The 16,949-nt window shown below is 46.6% G+C and overlaps 6 protein-coding genes across 6 annotated transcripts; 3 read left to right on the forward strand and 3 right to left on the reverse strand.

Annotated features, from left to right (window-relative positions):
• Window positions 1-1,359: 1,359 nt before the first annotated feature.
• Window positions 1,360-1,906, reverse strand: AO090003000182 (uncharacterized protein; the record flags this gene model as incomplete). Its single annotated transcript, XM_023234770.1, has 3 exons — window positions 1,360-1,394; window positions 1,469-1,536; window positions 1,620-1,906. The coding sequence occupies 3 exons, from the start codon at window positions 1,904-1,906 to the stop codon at window positions 1,360-1,362; spliced, it is 390 nt and encodes a 129-aa protein (XP_023089860.1).
• A 1,489-nt stretch (window positions 1,907-3,395) lies between these two features.
• AO090003000183 (translation initiation factor eIF2B subunit gamma) lies at window positions 3,396-4,448 on the forward strand (the record flags this gene model as incomplete). The annotated part of the gene is made up of 1 exon (XM_023234771.1): window positions 3,396-4,448. One exon carries the CDS (start codon window positions 3,396-3,398, stop codon window positions 4,446-4,448), a length of 1,053 nt encoding a protein of 350 aa, XP_023089861.1.
• Window positions 4,449-5,642: 1,194 nt separating this feature from the next.
• AO090003000185 (uncharacterized protein) lies at window positions 5,643-7,248 on the reverse strand (the record flags this gene model as incomplete). Its single annotated transcript, XM_001819352.1, has 3 exons — window positions 5,643-5,986; window positions 6,048-7,029; window positions 7,099-7,248. The coding sequence occupies 3 exons, from the start codon at window positions 7,246-7,248 to the stop codon at window positions 5,643-5,645; spliced, it is 1,476 nt and encodes a 491-aa protein (XP_001819404.1).
• Window positions 7,249-8,495: 1,247 nt separating this feature from the next.
• On the reverse strand, window positions 8,496-10,466 carry AO090003000186 (lysine--tRNA ligase KRS1; the record flags this gene model as incomplete). The annotated part of the gene is made up of 3 exons (XM_001819353.3): window positions 8,496-8,506; window positions 8,575-10,162; window positions 10,251-10,466. 3 exons carry the CDS (start codon window positions 10,464-10,466, stop codon window positions 8,496-8,498), a joined length of 1,815 nt encoding a protein of 604 aa, XP_001819405.1.
• A 1,345-nt stretch (window positions 10,467-11,811) lies between these two features.
• On the forward strand, window positions 11,812-13,908 carry AO090003000188 (putative dynamin GTPase; the record flags this gene model as incomplete). The annotated part of the gene is made up of 1 exon (XM_023234773.1): window positions 11,812-13,908. One exon carries the CDS (start codon window positions 11,812-11,814, stop codon window positions 13,906-13,908), a length of 2,097 nt encoding a protein of 698 aa, XP_023089862.1.
• A 1,114-nt stretch (window positions 13,909-15,022) lies between these two features.
• AO090003000189 (mannose-1-phosphate guanylyltransferase) lies at window positions 15,023-16,533 on the forward strand (the record flags this gene model as incomplete). Its single annotated transcript, XM_001819355.3, has 4 exons — window positions 15,023-15,082; window positions 15,141-15,197; window positions 15,280-16,449; window positions 16,507-16,533. The coding sequence occupies 4 exons, from the start codon at window positions 15,023-15,025 to the stop codon at window positions 16,531-16,533; spliced, it is 1,314 nt and encodes a 437-aa protein (XP_001819407.1).
• Window positions 16,534-16,949: the final 416 nt, after the last annotated feature.

A 16,949-nucleotide genomic window follows, 5' to 3' on the forward strand; every position in this document is an offset into this window, starting at 1 on the left:
AGTGGAGCGATGTCCGCTTACTGTGTGGCTTAGTGTTATCGTGGCATTAGCTTGGCATTAGCTTGATCCTTTGACCTTGCTAAGTTGGTAGTAGTTTGATCGAGGGATTTCTGTGATAGGTTAGACGGAGCCTAGTCAACCAAAACCACGTCCACGATCTTCGAGTCTGGTCATTCCACCGTGACCTCCGTTTACACCATATCGGATGTGATAGGGACCTTTTCGGTTTAGCTACATTGCTCCTGACTGGGCGCCGTATGCTCTATAATTATCACCGCCGGTGACTTCTCGTTGCATTTCGCCCGTCAGTTCCACAGATCTAGACAAAGGCTGACCCTTGTCATTACATGCGCGTGACCATAATTCTTGTTGGCTACACGATCGACCGGCAGAGAGAATGAACTGGACTGATCTGTAAACAGGTTTTTCTCCTGCAGCAGCAACGCTATGCGGATGGGAGAAGATGGAATCCGTACATGAGAACCTCAGCCTTGAGAAATCTTGTCCGTGGATTCTCCCCTGACCCATCATCAGAAACACTCTTGTCCGATAAAGCACACACTGTCCCCTTTTCTGGCAGCTCTCATGCAACTTAAGGAATACGGAGAATATCTAAGCTTTATACAAAGCGCTATGGATCAGCAAGCTCTGCAATATAGTTCAAAGTCGTGGGGTACGCTAAGCAATTGTCGAAAACAGGCCATGTCGAGCCTAGATAGTGGGAGTGATGTGATATGCAGTTGTGTAGTCGGCGCTCCGCAAGCACCGACCACGCCTGGGTTCTAGTTGCGTTCCTTGGAAATCAATTGACAGATGTGCATCGATCGAGCTGTGTCAAAGCATTCCATGTCGAATTTGGGAGCCAGGTCTCTGTCTTATGTTTCCGAGGGCACAGAATTATTGGAAGCCAGCATTATATAAGTCAAACCGGTGGAGGTCGATGCGCCGAGTCATGCAGTCGGTCGTCAGCTTAACTATGTAGGAGATGTGAAAAGAATGAAGAAGTTCTCGCTTTTTCGGCTTTCTCGGGTTCAATCTCTTCCTCATACACCCTTCGTTTTCAACGCTGGCTCAATGCATAGGATAACCTCTGATCGATCTCAGCGTTGCACTCTTATCAATAGTCACCTAGCAAGTTGCTTTGGAATTGATAAAAATATTTTAAATTCCAAAAGCTATATATTTATCAAGACAAGCTGCCTATCGAAGCGCAGAGTGTGTGGGCATGAAATAATTTACTTTGGACATAAAGAAGAAACGCCTCAACACTTACCGAAAAGCTCCATGGATGAAGAATATCTCAGTGATGTTCCGATTCCTGTCCTTGGCAAAGAAGAGACTCGATTTCATTGAATTCACTCAATGCCCCACAGAAAGAGAGAGAGACAGAGAGCCTGCTGTTGGTAATTTTCTTCTAAGGAAGTCGGCCTGTTTGTAGAAATTCTTTTTTATACAAGGTGAAACGTACGAAACTGGGAGGTTTGTTTAATCCAAGACTTTAAACGAGCGCATGCCAGTGCAACACGCCGACTAATACTATTTCCGTTTCAATGACCATGAACTCAACTGGAAAGGGTTTGGAAACTATATCACCCAAAACTTCTCCTGTAGAATCATACCCTCGGTCTTCAGTTCCTTCCGGAGATTCCTTTCCATAGAGAAAATGTCTGGGGGTTATAGAGAGAGCGAGCAAATCAAATAGAGCGTCGGAGTTCTGTTCGCGAAAATGGTTGATTCGCTCCATGCTAATTGAGTCGGGGATGACTCTCGCCACAAAATCGCCAACTTCAATCTGAAATTGATCGTTGATCTCGAGACCCCCATGCTCTAGATTCAGCTTGAAAGGGTTGAGATTGAATGATTGAGTGTATTTCAAGATGGATCCAGGAGGACGTTTTTGACGCATATTCGAAGGCTACCATGCTTCCATATCTTGTTGGGACATGATACCTCGTAGCATTCCATGAGCTTCATCTCAGAACTGCGCAAGTGATCGCCATTTGTTACAGACAACATCTTCGTATTCCTTCCACGTAGCGGCGGTATCGAGTATATTTGGCAGAGATCCCGAGAAGCATCTGTACTTCCAGGCCAGCACAACAGCAAGTCGTGCCGATACTTAGTCTCTTGAGCGACCTTGGCACCTTGAATCGATTGCCTATACTTCTTTCCGGGAGTTCATTGAACCATTTTTCTGTCCGTACCACGTACCCAGGCCTCCCAGATTATTTGGCCTCCTTTCAATACTTGACATTTCCTGCCGGTCGATTTCGTTTGGACGAGTTGAGTTTATTTAGTTCGTCAAGTTCCTCTGGGCCCCTAAAGTATTTGCGATGACCTGGAGAGCTGGTCGTTGATTTAACCTAGAAGCCATTGCCTAGACTGCTAAGGATGCCCATACTTCGTCCCAACTAGTCTTGTCCTTCCATGCGGATGGAATTATGAATTTATGATGGAACCTTTGATGGAAGACGTAAGAGATTTACTTGATATAAAAATCAATTAAATAAATAAAAAAGATTCTAAATTATCCTATTAGGAAGATATTTAAGGTAATAATATATAGAAACTTAAAGTATATTATGCTTTATATTAAGACAGGAATTTGTATTGGGTAAGACAGACCAATAAATACACTGAAGGGTAATCTACTAAGCTAAGAGACGGCTACGTATTTAATTGAATGTACCTGACTCACCTATCATCACGTGCGGCTCTCCGAAGAAAAACCTCCACAGTTATCGCGAGCGTAATCACAAGCTACTGCTGTTGGTTTCGCGACTCGCATTTTTGTGGCAAGAGAATCAAGGATAACTGCGGCAACTTGCCATACGGTCCTTTTCCGGTTATATCTCGACCACCGAAACTATTTCGAAACGCCTTCTCCGAGCCGCACCGGCCAAATTTATCCCAATTCTTTCACCCCACCATTGCCCGCGGGGCTCAAAGACAAAATGGTGCATTCAACGCCAGTACCAAGCAGTGGCTTCCAAGCTTTGATCCTCTGTGGTCCCGGCGAGAGCTTGAATACAATTTCCTCAAACCCGGAAGAGAATCCAAAATGTTTAATTCCCATTGCAGTATGTGTTGGCGAATCTCAGGGCCTGCTCCAATAGCAAGAAGTCACTAACATCAATTGATGTTCAGCTAAGGCCGATGGTGTACTACCCGCTGGATTGGTGCAAGCGCGCAGGAATAACTGGTGAGTAGTGGCTACGCGCCTCCTTCAGGGTGCTGGATTCTGCGGGTTTGGGATAATTTCTAACTGTTCAGATATCATACTGATTACACCTCCCTCCGCTCTTACTCCCCTTAAGGCCGCTCTACAACAAAATCCATATCTTACTTCACTCCCTTCGCCTTCACCTACCGTTATAGCCCCGAAGGATCTCAAGATGACGACAGGAACGGCGGAGCTACTCCGACTACCAGAGGTACAAGCTTGTATTCGATCTAATTTCTTGCTCCTAAGCTGCGATTTACTATGCGATATCCCCGGTGAACATTTGCTTGAGGCATGGTTAGTCTCACAAGGTGAATTGGGCCCAGCTTCCCAAGGAGGCTTGTCCGTGTTCTATCCCGCAAAAGGCATTAAGGACGAGGTCAAAAAAGAGCCGACAGATTTCATGGCAATCACCTCTCTCGAGCAAGATGAGGTCCCCGCTGTCTCGCGATATAAACTCTCGAAATTGGTTTTATCCATGCCGATGGATACATTGAAAGAGCAGATAGAGGAAGATAAGACCTTCTTACTCCGTCATACTTTGGTTGAGAAGCATGCCTCGGTCAAAATGTTGACCAGCTATCGAGATGCACACTTATACATTCTGCCTAAGTGGGTCCAATCGCTTGCCCAGTACCAGGAGCGGTTTGAATCCGTGAGCGAAGACTTGATTGGGTACTGGGCGAAAGCGGAGTGGCAGCGCGGGCTGAGTGAAAAACTCGGGATCAATAAGATACTAGGCGGACAGAATGAGAATCAAGAGGACCACGGAAGCAATGACGGCGATCTGTTGGAGGAAGAGATTGATCTTCGTGGCATGACCACTACCCACGCCCAGGGTTCCGAAGCCCGGTCTACAAATTCCACTCCCAATGACCAGTCCTCGGTGGAAGTGCCATCAATTCTAGCATACATGACCAAGTCATCTGAGCAGCTCGTTCGGCGCGTTGACAGTTCCGCTTTGGTGTTAGCGATGTCACTGCGTCTCGCCAAGCTCGAGTCTGTTGAAGAGGTTGGCCGTGCTGCTGCTTCGCCTTTCAGTCATGCCTCGAAGATCGCTACTCCTGAAGGAATTGCCTCGAAGTCTATTGTCACCAAAGGCGACTGCTTACTAGGATCTAACGTGACGGTAAAACACCCTGTCTTTCATTTATTGAACGGTTCAACTAATATCTTGATAGGTGGAGGAAAAGTGTGTTATAAAAGAATCGTGCATTTCGCCTAATGCAAAGATTTGCAGCGGTGCTCGCTTGACGAGGTAGGCATTATATATTTCACCTATATACTAACGCTGCATGGTCTCTAACCTGAATTAGATGTGTAATTATGGACAACGCGGTCATTGGGCCAAAGTGTGTACTCACAGGATGCATCGGTAAGTCGTTCGCAGTTTAGAGAAAATAGTTGAATTCATGAACTAATAATGTTTCAGTGGGTAGATACAGTCAGGTCGGGCGAGATTCCGTTCTTAAGGTGCGTACGAATTATACTAAACAATCGGATTGACTGCTGACAAAATTTATTAGGACTGTGAGGTTCAAGATGGTGTTGTGGTTGAGGAAGAAACCGACGCCAAGAATGAACAATTTATGAGCTTCGAGGGCCTTGACGAGGATGACGAGGATGATATGGATGTCGAGGATGACGAGGATAATAATGACGAGGCTGTTTTCTAGATGATACGATACCATAAAATAAACATCACCATCTTAGACATCTTAGAGTTAAAATTTATTACTCTTACTCAGCCCTCCTCGCTAGCTTCAAGCCATCTACCGATCCAGCCCTCCATCTTCACCAGATCCGTCATAATCAAGCTCCCGGGACTTGGTTGTGGTGTAGTTAACGTCCACCGCTGTAATGGCGACTCGGCTACCTCCACTAGAGCCTTTGACAGGTTGGTATCTGTCTGCTCTCAGATTGGATGCTCAGGATTAACAAAACCATTGCACTATTGAATTGGTCTGCGTTATTATTTCGAAAGTTGAAAAAATCTGACCAGGCCCGACATAGAAAACAAGCGCTAATTTTTGGAAAGATGTACAAACAGGTAAAGGACAAGACAAATCTCCCATCAGTAACATGGTATTGCTGTTATTCTGAAACAAACAAAACACTCAAGACCATAGGATAAAGATCAGAAAGAGTAATCATGGTAGGACATTGGGATACATCATAAGATAAAGGCGTCCCATACAAAGCCTTCTAAGTTCGGTGGAAACCCTTTGGCACGGTGCGATAATCCGACTGCCATTCACTCGTTAAGACTAGTAACTGTAAATTCCGGTCAAAAACAATAATCTTGGAGTGAGGGATGGATGAGATTGAGGTGCATTAACATGGCTGTGCAGAGTTGTCGACTCGGATATTCTAGGGTGAACCCATTCTTTAATGACCATCTTTTCATCTTGATACACAACTACAAACGAGAGTATCTCCCTGGCTGCTTTCGACAGTAAGCCTGAGCTTTAGTCCGCTGTCCTGAGGCTTTCGATTTAGTCAGAGGCGTGTCAGCATCAGTTTCCCTTGAGGTTTTAACCTTCTGACTCCTAATATTTTTCTGGCGTCGTATCTCATGTCCCCGTTGGGCTTGCTGGAGGTTCCAGTTGTGCAAACTACCCTGACTCAATGGGGTATTGGAAGGGCTCCAAGTGCTAGCCTCTTCTTCCTCCAGCTGGTCATCCTCCGGCAGGTACTCTGTGGCGTCATCATCGAGAATAGAATCTACGTCCCATGTATCCGGATCACTTTGCTTTATACGGTCTGATCTGAGGGTCAGTACAACAGTTCCTTTTACTCTAGCCACAACCAGGATTTAACGTACTTCCAGAATCACTAATCTCCTCTGCGGAAGCCTCCTGGTCAGCATCTACTTTGTTAGACACAAGTGAGGACTTTGATGGCGTTCTCGGAACCTTCTTCGCAGTTTTATTCTTGGCTGGGTGGCCTTTCTTGGATTTTCTGGCATTCATAGGGCCTTTCTTCCTCTTGGGCGGACTGCTCTTCTTCTTCGCTTTCGAGATTTCTTTAGCAGTAGCGTCTAGATTATTCTGGCTAGTGGGACCAGTATGAATATTGCCGTTGACATGGTGAGTGCGAAAATACCCACGGGCAATTGTGCACGGGTTGCAAGTCTGCCAGCCGCAGGTCAGACAGCGAGACATTCCAGAATAATTGTGCTTGTTACAGATGTCGCATTTCGCCGTATGTGTGGCCAACTCCTCGAACTCACACAGTATTACTTCCTTCCCCATCGCAGGCATAGCAAAGGGAAACATGTCGTCCGGCGCATTGGTGGTCACTGGAACGGTTGTCTCTCTAGGGGAACTCTGCTCGTGAGGATCACCACAATCCATAAGAGTATCTTCACGAGCACTGCCCGGTCTAGATACTATTTTAGGGTTCCCGACGGTGACAAATTCGGGCTCAGAATTCCTCATGTGGTGCAGGATCGCTGCATGCTCTAACACGGTTCGGTCTGGTTGTGGGCACAACAAGGAAGATAGGGAGATATCTCGACAACGTTCATAGGACTCAGGAGTCCCAATATCGGGCATCAAGATACAATGCTGTTCAGGACGAGGACTATTAACGGCGCGAGGCGTCACGGTGATCCTCCAGTTTGAGGGAATGGGGTCTCCAAACCGCCAATTCACATACTCGGGTGGGAAGCGAGGCGTGGTTCTATGAATATTTTGGCTCTCAAGAGTGAAGTGCCTGGCACCGGGGTTCAACTCTCCCTGTCCGAACAAGCTTTCACGAAGGGAGAAAGAATCTATGGCTCCATTGGGGTCTCTACTCTGCCTCTTATCAAGTTGTCAGAATATTACAGTCATAAGGAGAGAATAAACTGCTGTGATTGAATGATAACATACCAGACAAGCTGGACCAACAGTTTGTCTTATAGGTTGGGGATGGAATAGATGCTGGCTGGTCTGGTGGTACTGGCTTGTCTGAGGGGGAGGGAGATAGCGGAGTTGTCTGAAAGGGTCTGTGTTGTCACCCGTCTCGTCTCTATCTATCATGGTGATGGATGTATCAGAGACAGTTGTCTGAATCGTTCCTCGTCAGTCCTATCAAGGAGCCTCAAAAGGACAAGACAAATTAGATACGGCGATGAGATCACCTTTGAAACAGAGAAGTACAATTGAACAGTAGAGATGAACAAACTAGGATTTACAACTTTGCAGGAACAAATACGTAAATAAGATCTGTAGATACTTGATGTATGGAGAAAGAAAAGAAGATGTGAAATAATGATGATAAGCGAGACGCTGAGATTTACAGGTTGAGCAGAAATGGTTTGCATCAGATGAAAGACCCCGTGAGTTCTTGTATACTTTGGTTGTTGGTGATTCACTCTGGGTGACGTCTTTCCTTCTCTCACACAGTTAGCAGTTTCCCTTTCAACATGCAATATTCCTGTGAGTACCAGGTTACAATCGACTCAGTATTCAGATAGCTATCCAATATAGAACAAGATATGTAGTGGTTCGACTATTGGTATCTGATCAATCGATCAGTGGATTTACATCTGCCCAGAGTCCTTGATTATCCTTCTCTGAACGAGTCAATGAATTGTAGTCGTGGCTATGATATCGCTGGACATCTGAGATAATTCACTGTATTTATATAACAAAGGAGAAGAAGAGTCAAAAGACGTGTTGAGCTCAATAAACGGGTAAGCTAAGCCACTTCCTGATATCGTTATAATATGATACTCGTCTGAAACTTTATAGAGATAAGAACGAGTTCCTCAAGAGTTTTAAAACTGCCTTGAAGAACTAGATAAATGGATATGTGATGTTTGTGGTTTCCTACATCACTCTGGAATGCTATTCTCAGATGGCAGAACTTGACTAAACACTTGTTATAGATTCTTGAGGTGGTTTGACTGAACAAGAACACACCATCCCCCCAGTGGGTCTATTTGCAAGGGGTTTACTTGGAAGGCAGCGTAAGTTATATTCAGGCGGGCTTTGATGCTCTGAGCGGTGAATAGTAGTCCTGCTGCTCCAGTGTGGCTCAATCTACTGGGATACCAAATGAAGGCATATATCGTATTTACGTATTTTGAACTGCAAGAAAAGTAAAAACGTTCATGTCGATCATGAATCATACTCTCCTTTCTATTCTGAGGTTGTAAACCTAGATGTACGATCTGTCTCGGTATATTGGTTATCTTGATCCTATGCATCCCTTCGTTGACATCGAATTAAACATGCAGAACAAAAAGTCGTCAACAAGCCATCATCCCATGTAGCTCATAAATTTATTTGTGGGCTAAGATGACACGAAATGTTAGTTCTCTTTCAATTAGAAAAAGGTATTTTAATAGAGCAAAAACTTACGAATTCCTTCCTCCGGCTGGGGCTCAATACCAACCACCTCGGCGGCACTCTTGGTCTCGGCCGCCGACTTGTCTTCCTTCATGAAGGGGAAGGCAAGGACCTCCTTGATACTGTAGTTGTCGGTGAGGAACATGACCAGACGGTCGATACCCATACCCCAACCACCGGTGGGGGGCAGACCGTATTCCAAGCTAGTACAGAAGTTCTCGTCGATGAGCTGAGCCTCGTCGTCACCCTGGTCCTTCTGGCGGGCCTGCTCCTCGAAACGGAGACGCTGGTCGAAGGGGTCGTTCAACTCGGTGTAGGCGTTGACGATCTCCTTCTTGCAGACGAAGGCCTCGAAACGCTCGCAAAGACCAACGTTCTGGCGGTGGTACTTGGCAAGGGGCGACATCATCTGGGGGTGGCCAGTAATGAAGGTTGGGTTGACGCAAGTCTCCTCGATGAACTCGCCGACCAGCTTATCGAGCATACGGGCGTTGGTCAATGGGGGAGAACACTCAACGCCGGTCTTCTTCAGCACCTTCTTGAGGAATTCACCCGTCTCAGCGGTGTGCAGCTGGTCACCTGGCGGGAACTTCTCACCAGTGGCCTCCTCGAGGGCCGGGATCATCTCCACGCGGCGCCAGGGGGCCTTCCAGTTGACGTTGTACTCCTCGCCAGTCTGGGTATGGAAAACGGTCTCGTAACCGCCGGTGACGTGCTTCACCAGGCCGGAGACCAGCTCTTCAGTCAGGTTCATGACATCGTAGACATCGGCGTAAGCCCAGTAGAACTCGCAAGTCGTGAATTCGGGGTTGTGGGTAAGGTCAATGCCTTCGTTACGGAATTGACGACCCATTTCGTACACACGCTCAAGGCCTCCAACGATAAGCATCTTCAGGTACAACTCGGGAGCCACACGCATGAACAGGTTCATGTCGAGGTCGTTGTGGTGAGTGACGAAGGGCTTGGCGGTCGCACCACCGGCGATGGCATTCATCATGGGGGTTTCGACCTCGACGAAGTCGCGGGTGTCGAAGAAGTTGCGGATATAGGAGACAATCTTGGAGCGGGTGACGAAGACATTACGCGAGCGGTCGTTCATAATCAAGTCAAGGTAACGTTGACGGAAACGCTGTTCCTTGTCCTGGAAACCATAGTGCTCGGATGGGATAGCGTGCAAGCAAGGAGCCAAGAGCACGATCTCAGAAGCGAAAATAGACAACTCACCATCGGGGCGGTTCTTGGGGTTACTGCGACCAGGGAAGCCGACAATACCAACAACATCACCTCTCCGGAGATGCTCGTGCTGAGCCTCGAAAGAGACATCGCCGGCAGCGTTCTGAGCCTGGCACACTACTTGCACCTTCACACCCTCAGCGCGGATGTCGTAGAAAATCAACTTGGCACCGGAGGAACGCTTGGTGTAGATTCTACCGGCGATACGAACGGTCTTGTCGGGCAGCTGGTCACCCTTTCCAAGATGATCGTAGTCCTTCAGGAACTGGCGCAAGTCATCGGTGACTTGGAACTTGTGAGGGTAGGGGTCAGGTTGCTTGGTCTCGCGCAACTTGTTGATTCTCTTGCTGCGGATTTCGAAGTATTGCTAAAGAGAGGTTAAAAGCTTAGAGTTAGCGATCTACAAATTCAGCGTGCCACTGCAGACATCTATATAGCAGGAGCAAGAAACCTACGTTGGGAGTCAGGTTAGCTTCGTCTTCCTCAGCAGAGGTCTTCTTCGCGGGCTTAGGAGGGGCAGCAGCCTCCTTCTCCTTCTTCTTGGCTTCCTTCTCACGGAGCTTCTGGCGGCGCTTCAATTCGGACTTAGAAACCTTCTCGCCAGTGACTTCGTCCAGCAAGAGGTTGGCCATGGAGGCCTCAGCCTCCTTAACTGCATTAGCTTCCGACATGGTGGAATAAATGGCCTATCGCTCTGAGATCTTCCAAGGAGAAGAGTGAGGATAAAAGACGGCGGAGGTTCGGTGGGTGAGCCAAAGAATTTTGGGCGGGAGTCACAACTTTTTTTTCATTGGGTCATTAATTACCCCACGTTAAGAATCAATGACATCCTACAATTCCTATGAGTCATGATATTCTTCATGCTTAAGCTTCTCATAAAATTATCGCCTGATATACATGAGAAATCGACTTTCTACCTTAATTATCTCCGGAAATCCAAACCACCATCCTGTAACTAAGTCATTTATAAATCCCATTTTGACTCGAGGGTTTAGGGCTTAGGGCATCAAGGTGGGGTCTCCAGTGCCCCTCCATAGATAGAGGAGGAACCCAAGATTATCACTGAAAGGAGAATACTATCGTAGACAAGACATAAAAAGGTAGAAGAGAAAAATAAAATATATATACCAGTATCTCTTTTCACGGAATGTTTGCTCTGTATGCTTTTGCTGGTCCATCAACATGTACTCATATTTCCATGGCTAAAAGTATACAAGGGATACAACTACTGGTGTTGGCAATGCTTGCTTGGTATAACCAGTCAAGAAAGCTTACTAGAGTAGTACAGTTGAAGTATAGCTTCAATAGGCTCTACTGGCTTAGTTGTTGATACACTGGCCTAGCTTCAACACGGTTACAGTTGCATCTCAGTCAACAAAAGGACTTCACAGAGAATTCTGTGACATTGAACACAGTAGCAATCAGAGATTTAATGTAGTAACTGGTAACTTCGAAAAACTTGGTTTAAAAGTTCATTGGATTGTGTCTACACAATCAGAGAATATCAGAATCGAAAAATTAGTTTGGAGTAAAAAAAAGAAGATAGTATAAGACAAGTGACGGTATGAAATCCACTATCCCAATATCTCAGATGGCCGTACTAAAGCTCATTATTCTATAGTTTCAATACTTTATATTAATAGCAGCCTGTCTAAGTTTTCCTAGGCTGACTATAGCTAGATCTTCTCCTTTGGGTCACCCCCTGGGGTGGCTGTTCACTTGACAACTCGTGGTGTATAAAATATTCACTTTACCTGCTGCCCCCCCAAAATGCTTTGTCATTTGTCATTCACTTCTCTTTCTTACTTATGCCCCAGTTATCCACCCTACTTACCGAGTGTTACTATTGTCACTACCTTCATCTCCATATCTCGATACACACATGTAGCCTTAGGAGCCAAAATGTCGCAACTGGGAACACCTAGCTACTCTACCACAGACGGTATATTAGTGCCCTTATGCTTACTGATATAGGCTAACAAATTATTAGTTACCGTTCAGGACTCCCCATCCAAAATGAGGTCATTAGAGAATAAGGCAATCCAGGTGATCGCACGCGACATGAAGGCCCTAGTCCGGAAGATACAAGATCTCCGCCATATTGGCATAGAAGATAACCGGATTGCTCTACCCAAGATCTGTGTAATAGGAGACCAGAGCACTGGTAAGAGCTCACTCATAGAAGGAATGTCTGAGATAAAGGTTCCCAGAAGTGCTGGTACTTGTACGAGGTGTCCAATGGAGATAAATCTCTCTGAGGGCGAGCCCGGCCAGCCTTGGGCATGTCAGATATATCTATCACGGAGATACATGTACGATGGATCGCGAAAATTCAGAACTCCCAGAAAGGCTCAGCCACTTGGTCCATGGATTGAGCAAGATCAGGAAGACGAACACTTCATTACCCTGTCTGAAAAAGACCAGGTTCAGGAAGCCATCAAGTGGGCCCAACTTGCTATTCTGAACCCAGGACAGTCTTCCAGGGAATATATTCCAGGAGAGAACGCGGGTACCAACACGCATTACCAAGTCAAGTTCTCGCCTAACATTGTACGCCTTGACATCTCAGCACCCGATTTTCCCAATTTATCATTCTATGATCTTCCTGGAGTCATTAGCCAGGCCGAGTTGGACGAAGAGAAATATCTTATCTTACTCATTGAAAATCTCGTCAAGGAGTACATCTCACAACAAAACTGTATTGTTTTATTGACTCTGCCCATGACGGATGACGCTACAAACTCTAGCGCAGCACGCATCATGAGAAACGTGCGCGGTGCTCACCAACGCACCTTAGGTGTACTGACAAAGCCTGATAGAATACAGGCAGGTGAATCATATTCGCAGTGGGTAGATATCTTGGAGGGCTACAAATTCAAACTTGGACATGGCTATTACATTGTTCGCAACAACCCGGACCCAGAGATAGAACATTCCCAAGCCCGAGAAGAGGAGGACGACTTTTTTGATTCACCTCCTTGGACGGCTGAAGAGCTAGCACCGTACCAAGATAGGTTTGGGACTCGTCGCCTTCAAACATCGCTTTCAAGCCTACTTCTGGAGCAAATACAGGGGTGTCTTCCGGGGATAGTTGAGCAAATCAATACTAAGGCCGCTCGAATCAATGAGGAGCTCAAAGAGCTCCCTGATCCACCTTCTGCAAATGTTCTATACATTTTATGCAAGCTTCTTTACGATCTGGGAGACAGAATTCGTGCTAATTTTGAAGGAGGCTCTTCGGATTACCCTCTGCCGAAGATCTGGGGCCATATAGCGCAGGACTTTAGAGCGGCATTGATCCGAACACGCCCAACAGTGTCGCTTTTGTCACAATCAGATCGAACATCTTTCCCAGTACAACCTGATGGAGATTCAGACTGCGAGATGACATCAGCGCCACGACCAGTGAAGCGCAAATCGCCCAGTGTCCCTCCAGACACGCAGATGCCGAAACCGGGGCCTTCGGGGTACTCTACCAATCACTTTAATCAGTTCATCCAACCTGCTCGAGTTTTCACCTGGGAAGATATCCGCGAGATTAATGAGGACTCATGCCGTGCTGGAATTCCCGAACAGGCAGATCCCAAGGCCCTCGAGAAGCTCCGGCAGCTGAGTGTCCAGCATTGGGATGGACCAATGCTAGTTTTTCTCAAGGCGACACATAATCTAGTCAAAGAAATGCTGCTGAAGCAGCTCAGAGAAGTCTTTTTTCAGTACTATCAGACGACCCTCTTCAGGGAATTGAAACGGATCATCGAGAAATACCTTGGAGAACTTCAGGAAAAACATACAAGATACGCCATTGATAATTACAATATCGAACATCACAAACCATTTACTATGGCTACAGCGCAGCTTGAACATGCTACTAAGGACGCGTACCACTTTCTGAGTACTCGGCGCCACCTGGCTAGAGCCGATTTATACCTCGAACTTCAGGGAAAGTGTCCAGAAAATGAGTCGAAAAGGGCAGCCGAGCTCAAGAAGCTGACAACAGCTGAGCTTGGACCGGACAGGTTTTTCCAAGAAGTAAAGATGATGGCGGTAAGCTTGTTGTCACTCTTAACACTTTGCATAGACGTTGACTTTCTAGTCTACTCGTGGCTACTATGAGGTAGCCAGTTCACGATTCGTCGATTCTACCTGCCAGGGTATACATACCAAGCTTTTTTCAAAATGCCGAGAGGAACTCGTCTCAGTTATCGAAAAAGAGCTACATATTTCAGATACAGATGGTATGTCACTTGAACGATGCCAAGAGCTCATGGCTCCAGACCTTGAACGCCAACGTCGACGCCAATACCTAATAAAGGAGAAGAAAAAGATTACTCAAGCTCAAGAGTGGCTATCGGCGACCAAGAAAGAGGAAGACGAGGAAAAGTTCACTTTACCTTTGGTCTTCAGATCCCAAACTCCGGAAAAGCTCCCCAAAGGCATATAGTTGAATGTATGCTAGGTCACTCGTCTGTCAAGACACCTGGGTCATTTAGTTTTCTTGTATCCCCGCTCTTTGTATACTTCGAAGAGATGCTGCGAGGGTTTCTTTTGTGAAATACGTGGGGTTGCTGGTTTGTTCAAATTTGGCGATGTAGTTCTGATGAATACACGGTTGAAGATACGGCCGTAATGGAAACGCAGCTAGACCAATTTCTTCACATTAGGACAATAGCAAATTCTATGTACTAATATTGTTTCAAAATACCCACATCTGCTGAGACTTAGCATCACGGATTATCCGACTGTCACTGTAGTGGTGAGGGTATGCCCGCACCGACTCGGTTTTGGCAGTACATTTATCACCATATTCGCGAAAGGGTCGAGGACCAGCTGTTCTCCCCAGCACTGCAGAGCTGCAGATCATAGCTGGAGTATTCACTCCTGCTACTATTCGTCCATGGACCTTCGTAATAATGTCCCAAAGAGGAAGGAAGCTATCAAGCCATGGACGAAAGCGGTGAATTTTACTGCCAAGTTATTTATGGAATATCCGCTTTTAGGCTCTCTTTCTCCTGACGGGACTCCGTACATCTTTAGCATTCAGGCCCAAGAAGGTTTTGGTCCTAATTTGAGAAAACTTTCTACCGTATCCTTATCCTTACTTACCTCTCTCTTTGCTCTTTGCATGATCAAAATCACTTGTTACCCTCATTCTCTTCTCCATCGCGACATCACCAAACTTACCTTTTGATACCCACTACATCCCCCCACCCCACCCATTGTTTTCCCAATGCTTCAAGTACCAGTGCGGGAACATACCAACGTGGCCTCCACCAAGGCTATTATCTTGGTATGTACTCCTGAAAGTCGGTCACTAGATAATGGTAATTGACATGACTTACTACTAGGTCGGTGGTCCATCCAGAGGAACCCGTTTCAGGCCTCTGTCCCTCGATTTGCCCAAGGTTGGTGGCCCCTCCGTTGATCCCTCATGACCCCTGAATAGTCTCCGAGCATGTGCTAATGAACGATGCGATCTATCACTAGCCTCTTTTCGAAGTTGCCGGACATCCTATCATCTATCACGGCCTTAAAGCCCTCGCAAAGATCCCCGATATCCGAGATGTGTACCTAGTCGGCTACTACGATGAAACGGTCTTTCGCGACTTCATCAAAGACTCCACCAAGGAGTTCCCTCAATTCCGCATTCAATATCTGCGCGAATACACATCTCTAGGTACCGCTGGCGGTCTTTACCACTTCCGCGATGCCATTCTCAAGGGCAAACCGGAGCGCATCTTCGTACTTAATGCCGACGTCTGTTGCTCTTTCCCTCTTGGGGAGATGCTGAGGCTGTTTGAGGAGAAGGATGCGGAGGCTGTTATTCTTGGAACCAGGGTGAACAATGATGCTGCCACCAACTTCGGATGCATAGTTTCCGATTCGCATACCAAGCGAGTGCTTCACTATGTCGAGAAACCCGAATCGCATATCTCCAACCTCATTAACTGCGGTGTATATCTGTTTGCGACCGAGTGCATTTTCCCTTCCATTCGCAGTGCCATCAAGCGCCGCACCACCAGGCCTCGTCTGGTATCTTACCCGTCCTCTGAGAATCTGGAGTCGTCCTTCGTCGCTGCTGAGGAAGACTCGGAAAAGAGCGAAGTTCTTCGCCTGGAGCAGGATATTCTGTCAGACCTTGCCGACAGCAACCGCTTTTTCGTCCACGAAACGAAAGACTTCTGGCGCCAGATTAAGACTGCCGGCTCTGCCGTCCCTGCCAACGCTCTCTACCTCCAGAAGGCCTTCCAGGCCCAATCCGACGAACTTACCCCTCCTTCCGCGACCATTGTTCCCCCAGTTTTCATCCACCCCTCCGCAACTGTTGATCCCACGGCAAAGCTTGGACCCAATGTCTCAATTGGACCCCGTGCAGTTGTGGGTGCAGGAGCACGTGTTAAGGATTCAATCGTGCTCGAGGATGCTGAGATTAAACATGACGCTTGTGTGATGCACTCGATCATAGGATGGAGCAGCCGGGTCGGTGCCTGGGCCCGTGTCGAGGGTACCCCTATCGCGAATGGAACCCATTCTACCAGCATCGTGAAGCACGGCATCAAGGTACAGAGCATCACCATCCTGGGTAAGGAATGCGCCGTTGGTGATGAAGTACGGGTGCAAAACTGTGTGTGTCTACCGTACAAGGAACTCAAGCGTGTATGTGCCTCTTCTATCCCTCAAATGTTCTCTTAACCCAACTGACCACATGTCCAGGATGTCGCCAACGAGGTCATTATGTAAAGATACATGGAATCGTAGCATTGGGTGGACTTGTGAATATCAATTGTGGTCCATATTTTTCTTTCTATATCTTGGAACTAATACTATCTCTTATTTCATCCTTGACCCATTATGATCTATACCTCTGGCAAGCCTTGGACTTTGTTTGGCCTCCTTAGCATTAACTATGTGCTTCACATGCTCAAGCCAAATACAATGCTTTAGATTACGGTTGCTTCTCCTGAAGAGAAAGAAGTATTTGGAGAAAAAATACCACAGTTATACAAATCTAGCATGATTCATGATCACAACATCTAAGGCTGACAGAACGGACGACATCTTTGAAACAAATGATATACCTATTACGCCAGGACAAAACAAGTATGAACCCTTCACTGCAAGATCGTAACACATCAGATCGAATTTAATATAATCGA

The sequence above is a fragment of the Aspergillus oryzae genome, chromosome 2 (assembly GCF_000184455.2).
Source record: "Aspergillus oryzae RIB40 DNA, chromosome 2".
Lineage (NCBI taxonomy): Eukaryota > Fungi > Ascomycota > Eurotiomycetes > Eurotiales > Aspergillaceae > Aspergillus > Aspergillus oryzae.